The 6,081-nt window shown below is 64.5% G+C and overlaps 1 protein-coding gene across 1 annotated transcript in view; it reads left to right on the top strand.

Annotated features, from left to right (window-relative positions):
• The window catches only part of TRIM65 (tripartite motif containing 65), a 4,268-nt gene extending 842 nt beyond the window's left edge, over nt 1-3,426 (top strand). Inside the window, exons 2-6 of the mRNA XM_012732996.1 lie at nt 851-1,131; nt 1,324-1,557; nt 1,634-1,808; nt 1,918-1,983; nt 2,313-3,426. Of these exons, the coding sequence (XP_012588450.1) occupies nt 851-1,131; nt 1,324-1,557; nt 1,634-1,808; nt 1,918-1,983; nt 2,313-3,070 (1,514 nt within the window). The 3' untranslated portion in view covers nt 3,071-3,426. The remainder of the gene's footprint in view (nt 1-850; nt 1,132-1,323; nt 1,558-1,633; nt 1,809-1,917; nt 1,984-2,312) is intronic.
• Nucleotides 3,427-6,081: the final 2,655 nt, after the last annotated feature.

Below are 6,081 nucleotides of genomic sequence, written 5' to 3'. Positions count from 1 at the left end.
GACGGCGCGCGCGACAGGCCTGCAGGAGGGCGCCGCAGAGAGGAAGTGGGGGTGGGGGCGCCGGGCCGGGCTGCCCTGGATGAAGACAAGATGTCAGGCGCCTGACACACAGGCCTGCGCAGTGGAGGCCTCGGGCACGGCCACAGGAGGGTAGAACGGCCAGTGGCTCCAGGATTGGGGGAGCAGCACGAGGGTGCAGAGAGGATTCCCCAGAGACAGTGGGGAGCAGAATGGGCAGGTTGAGGAAATCCACTGCTGGGGGGGTCGGTGTGCAGGAGAGGTCTGCGCGCCCTGTGGGTCACTCCCTGGCCAGTGCTGCACTTCAGCCTGGCCCTAGAGGAGCCAGAATTTTGCCCCAAGGAGAGGCGGTGAGGGAATCCTCTGGGATCTGGAGAGCCGCCCTCCCCTCCCTGCAGCCTCCCAGTAAGCACAGGGCCCTCCCTGGTGGTGCAGCCGCCTAAAGCACAGCCCTGAGGAGCCGCAGCGCCAGTTCCACCCCAAGACAGGGGGTGCCCCACGGGCGTAGCGGACCTCTCCTGTCTCCCCACTGCTCCCCACTCAGCCTCTGGTGAGTCCTGTCACCCCCTGCACCTCTGGCCAGTACCCCAGTTCTTCTATGCATAACTAAATAAATCTTTTAAAAAAGCACAAGCCCTGGGTGTGCAAAGTTCTCACAGCCTTGACCATGTGGTCAGAGATGATGCTGGGAGGGGGCGCAGCGAGCAGGCTCTGAAGCAGGGAGGGGGCGGGCTGCAGGGAACAGTGGGGTGGGCACGCCCCCTGACAGTACTGTGATCCTCCGGCCGGAGGGGTCACAAGCACAAGGGGCCTCCTCTTCCCTCATGCCCAGACCAGGCCAGGCCCCGGAAGGCCCCCGCTGCCCGGCACGCCCGAGGCCTGCTCCCCGGGGCAGGGCTGCGTCTAGCCCCCCGGGATGCTGACCTGGTCTCCTGGGGCCCAGAGGGGCTGATTGACTCTGGGGTCTTCATACCAATCCTGGCCCCCTGGTTGCTTGGTCCTCAGAGGGCACAACAGGCCCAGCTGGAAGCCAGTCTGGCGGTCACCCGGCAGCAGACCGCCGAGGCCGAGGGCCAGCTGCAGGAGCTGCAGCAGCGCAGCAGCCAGATCCAGGTGCGAGCGAGCGGGGCCGGGACCTGGGTCGGGGTGCGCTGCCTTGCACATCCCTCCTGGCAGCAGGGCCACGTGGGGGCAGGACGTGCCAGGGGCCCCGTGTCCCCCCGAGCCCAGTGGGCGGCCCTGACCCTGGCCCGTCTTGCCCTGGGCAGGGCCCTGATGACCGCAGGCTCCCCTGTGCCCACGCAGAGCTCAGCCCACACCATGGCCTCCACAGTCTCCGGCAAGGTCACCAGCCTGCTGCAGGCCCTGAAGAGGTGGGAGGCCCAGGTGCTGGAGGACATCGAGGTGGCCAAGACACAGGCCCTGGCGGGGGTGCAGGATGAGGAGCAGCGTGTGCGCAACCACCTGGAGGCCCTGGCTCACCACGACCGCAGGGCCCGCGACCTTCTGGAGCAGTCGGATGACCAGCTCCTCCTCCAGGTACCGGGCCGAGGCGGCAGGTCGCAGGGCCTGGTGTCCGCTTGCCTGGGCTGACTGTGCTGTCCCTGGGACTCAGGACCTGCAGCTCCCGGTACCCCCAGGGCCTCTGGGGCCACTGTCCTTCCTGCAGTGGGACGAAGACCTGCACGTGCGCAGCCTGAAGGACATGCTGAGCCAGCCGTGTGGCCGCCTCCTGCACGAGGGCATCCAGCCCGGGGCCCCCGCTGAGCCCGCCGACGTGCTCCCCACGAGTAAGCCTGGGCCCAGAGCCCTCCGGCCCAGCTGGCCCTCCCGGGGGCTGAGAGTGGGGTCAGCCCCACAGGTCCACCCCTCCCCTCACTCTCGCTGCTTTTCCCTTAGAGGCCCCTGGTCTGCCTGCGCCCGTCTGGAGCCCAGTCTGTCCACTGAGGAGGAAACTCTGGCAGAGTAAGGAGACCCAGCGGGGGATGCACACGCGTGTGCCCTCAACATGCGGACGTGGCGCACACGCTGAGGCCGTCCAGCCAGGATGAGTGCTGCCTGGCCGCGTGGCCGCCGCGGCCCGTGTGCGTCGGTCGGGCCTGTGTGTGCCTGTTGCCTCCTCCGCGCACAGAGGCGAGGGCTGGGCCCCAGGGAGAAGAGCGTGGGGAGGGAGGGGCCGGCTCAGCCGCCAGTCCGCCTAGCGGACAGTTCATCCCGACATGGCGCTGCCCCTCCGGGACAGGACGGGGGCCGGGGCGCCCTGTCACTCAGCTCGGCTCATGTCTCCCCGACAGATTATCGCAACCTGACCTTCGACCCAGACAGTGCCAACCGCCATTTCTGCCTGTCCCGACAGGCCCAGCAGGTGAAGCACTGCCGGAACCCCCAGGGCGCTGCCCGGCCGAGCAGCTTCGAGCTCTGGCAGGTGCAGTGTGTCCAGAGCTTCCACGCCGGGCGCCACTACTGGGAGGTGCAGATGTCCGACCACTCGGTGACGCTGGGAGTCGCCTACCCAGCCCTGCCCCGGCGCGAGCCGGGGACCCACACAGACAACATCGGCCGCGGGTCTGACTCCTGGGGACTCTGCGTCCAGGAGGACAGGGCCCAGGCCTGGCACGACGGGCGGGCCCAGCCCCTCCCTCAGGTGTCTGCCCGGCTCCTGGGCGTGGACCTGGATGTGACCTCGGGCTGCCTCACCTTCTACAGCCTGGAGCCCGAGACCCGGCCCCTGCACGCCTTCTACACCGCCTTCACGCAGCCCCTCTGCCCCGTCTTCTGGCTCCTCGAGGGCAGGGCCCTGACCCTCTGTCACCAGCCCGCGGCCACGCTCCCTCCAGAGCCCCCGGAAGAGGCCACACAGGAAGGTGTGGAACCTGGGGGGGCCGAGGGCCCGGGACAGACGCCGCCAAACACGGGCACCGAAGCGCTGCCCCGGCCCCCGGCCGCGAGGCCCGAGGCCACAGCGCCAGCAGCACCCGCCTCCGAGACGGGCGCCGCGCCGGGGGCACCTGGTGCTGCCCAAGACGGCGCAGAAGCCTGTGAGGCAAAGTGACTGTCCGGTCCGCGCCGTCCCCCCACACGCAGTGGGGCTCTGGAGGCCGGGGCGGGCCCGGGGAACAGGGCAGTGGCCCCCTCCTCATCGTAGTCTGTTTTCTTGTCATGTTTTTGAAAACTTTACCGTGTTGGCATCCTTTTTTTTATATCACACAGCCTTTTGATTGCAGAGAAGACCCTTTATACAATGCATTTTTTAATTTAATAAGCATTTTTCATTCACTAAAGTTTTCCCCAGAGTGATTAAACTGCCACAGTCGGTCAGATGAGCAGCCACGGGCCCCCCAGGGCGCGGCACTGTGAAGCTAGCAGAGGCCACTGCAGCATGAGGACAGTCCCCGGCCAGGGAGTGACCCCCAGGGCACAGCGGACCCCTCCTGTCGCCCCCCTGCCCCCCTCAGCAGTAGGTTTTGGTCAGTCTGCCTGTTCTCCCCACTCCGTCTCTGGAGAGTCCTCTGGACCCCAACCTCTGGCCACACCCCAGCTTTTGTATGCGTAAATAACTTTTTTTTAAAGGAGTCGCCATGAATGACATTCAAATTCTTTGATTCGGGCTACCAAAATATTGTAGGAAGAACTGTGTTTAAGCAGGGTACTTTGGCCATATTTCTGGCTCTGTACTCGGGCTACGTTACCTGAAGTGTAAGACCAAAAAATAAAATTGTCTGAAGTGGAATTCCTCAACTGGAAACAATGGACGATTGAAGATTTCTTTAACACAAAAGGCCGGATGAGGCAGTCTGCAGTGTCTGTCTAGCCCTCATACCCCAGTCTACCCTCAAGGCAAACATGCACCGGCCTCCCTGCAGCCTCCCTGCGGCACAGGGCTAAGCCCAGCCCCACGAAGTGCCCACAGCCGCTTCACCACCAGCGATCCCCGGCCAGGGAGGGACCGCAGGGTGCAGCAGACCCCGCCTGTCTTCCCGCTGCGCCCCTCAGCAGTGGACTTTGTTAATGTGCCTGTTCTGCTCCCCGCTCTCTCTGGCGAATCCTCTCACGGCCCCTGTACCCGGTTCTCTATGCATAAATAAATACTAAAAGCAAAAACACCACCAGTCATGAGGGGGCAGGGCCTGCCACTCCCTGCGAGTTGGGCAGCCCTGGGCGGCAGACGACCCCGTGCGGATTCCACCCGCTTCTGTAACGGCTTGCCAGGCCATGGGGCAGCTATTTAAGTGCTTCTTGATCTGGACAGTGGTCACAAGGTGTTTGCTGTCAGATTTTGGACACAGTATGTTTTGTGTGCTCCTGGTCACCATCTCGTTACATGCCTTATTTTAAAAAAGATTATTTGTGCATACAGAACTGGGGTACAGGTCAGAGGTGTGGGAGTGAGAGGAGTCACCAGAGACAGAGCGGGGAGCAGAACAGGCAGATCGACCAAGTACGCTGCCCTGCCGGGAGACAGGGGAGATCTGCTGCACCCTGGGGGTCACCTCCTGGCTGTTCTTTAACACCTGCGCCCCATGCGCCCCCAGGGAGGCCTGGGGCTGCTCAATGCCTCGTGACCTGGGGCAGCACATGCAACCTGGCAGCAGTCCATTTCCCACGTCTACCACACAGCCCCACTAGGGCGGCGGGTTGAGGAAGAGCAGGCGCGAACACGTCCCGCGGGGCTCAGGAGCCAGCTACCCTTCCCCTAAGTGGCTGTTTTATGGAATTCACACAGGACACCAGCAGCCTTAAAGCTAAGACTCTGGAAGTAAAGCTACGAACCGAAATTGCACCCCCTGACAAGTCACTTCCCGGTGCTTCCTCCTGGGCTAGCAGAAGTCCCCACAGGCTGCGGGGCGGGGAGCAGAGGCAGGCTGGGGTTCATCCTGGAGCACCCCAACCCAACATACCACCCTGGCCCTTGGGAAGCAGGCGGGTGTGAGCAGGCCCAGGCGGCCTCGCTGCCCGCCACGCAGCCGAGGGGCACTGATCCTGCGCCTGCAACTGTTCCTGGGTCTTGGCAAACAAGGAGCTGTCATGACCGAGCGCTTCTTGCGGAAACCAACGTATGGAACTCATTACCAGCCTGCCGCCAGACGGCACACCCAAGCCCGCGCCCTTCTCCCCTGGCCCAGGAGCTCATCCCCACCCTTCGTCCTGCACGCTGGCTTCTCAGCAGCCCGAGTCCAGCTTCGTGCGACGCCCCCGAACTCATCAGTCACTCAACAGTGGGTCACAGCTCTCCTTCAGTATCCAACAGGGGCTGCCCTGGTGGCCTAGGGGTGCAGTCTCAGTGATATCACCTCCAGGACATGCGCCAGGGAGGGACCCCCAGGGCACAGCAGACCTCTCCTGCCTCCCCGCTGCTCCTCTCAGCAGAATATTTCAGTCCATCTGCCTGTTCTGCTCCCCACTCTGTCTCTGGTGAATCCTCCCACGGCACCAGCACTTCTGGCCTGTACCCCAATTGTATGCTTTTTTTTTTTTTTTTAAGAAAATCCAAGTCCCCCATGGGGTAAATAGAGTCCCTAAGGGCCAGAACCGGGTGTCAGCATTTCTCTTCGTGCAGCCAGATTCCTGGGACTTTGCTGGAGGGGAGGAAGGCTCTGGGGCAAAGATGCGACCAGACCAGGTGGGCTGCTGCTGCTGTGCAGCCCGAGGCCTGGCCTCGGGGCGGAGCAGGCATGGGCCCTCCTGGCCTTCCTCCAGCGCGCCCCCTCGTTCTCGGCCCTGAGTCCTCTCTTCACAACCCCTCCCCTCCCTCTAGGCCCTCCCAGTCCAGAGGGCGGGCCCGTGGCGCTGCAGGGCTGTCTGAGTCGGGGACTGGCTGGAGGGACCCTTGGCCTCGGTCCCGGGAGGCGGCGCCAGGCGCGAACGCCCCCGGTCCCTCCCAGGCGGGAGCAGAACAGGCGGTGCCCGCGCCGTCCGCGGAGCTATGGACTGCAGCGGACCCTTCAGCTGCCCCATCTGCCTGGAGCCGCTCCGGGAGCCGGTGACCCTGCCCTGCGGCCACAATTTCTGCCTGGCCTGCCTGGGCGCGCTCTGGCCGCACCTGGGCGCGGGCGGCGCGGGCGC

This window comes from Condylura cristata, unplaced genomic scaffold, assembly GCF_000260355.1.
Source record: "Condylura cristata isolate star-nosed mole 26May11 unplaced genomic scaffold, ConCri1.0 scaffold00038, whole genome shotgun sequence".
NCBI classification, from domain to species: Eukaryota; Metazoa; Chordata; class Mammalia; order Eulipotyphla; family Talpidae; genus Condylura; species Condylura cristata.
Note: the sequence above shows the minus strand (reverse complement) of the source record. Positions and strands in the feature narration are given on the sequence as shown.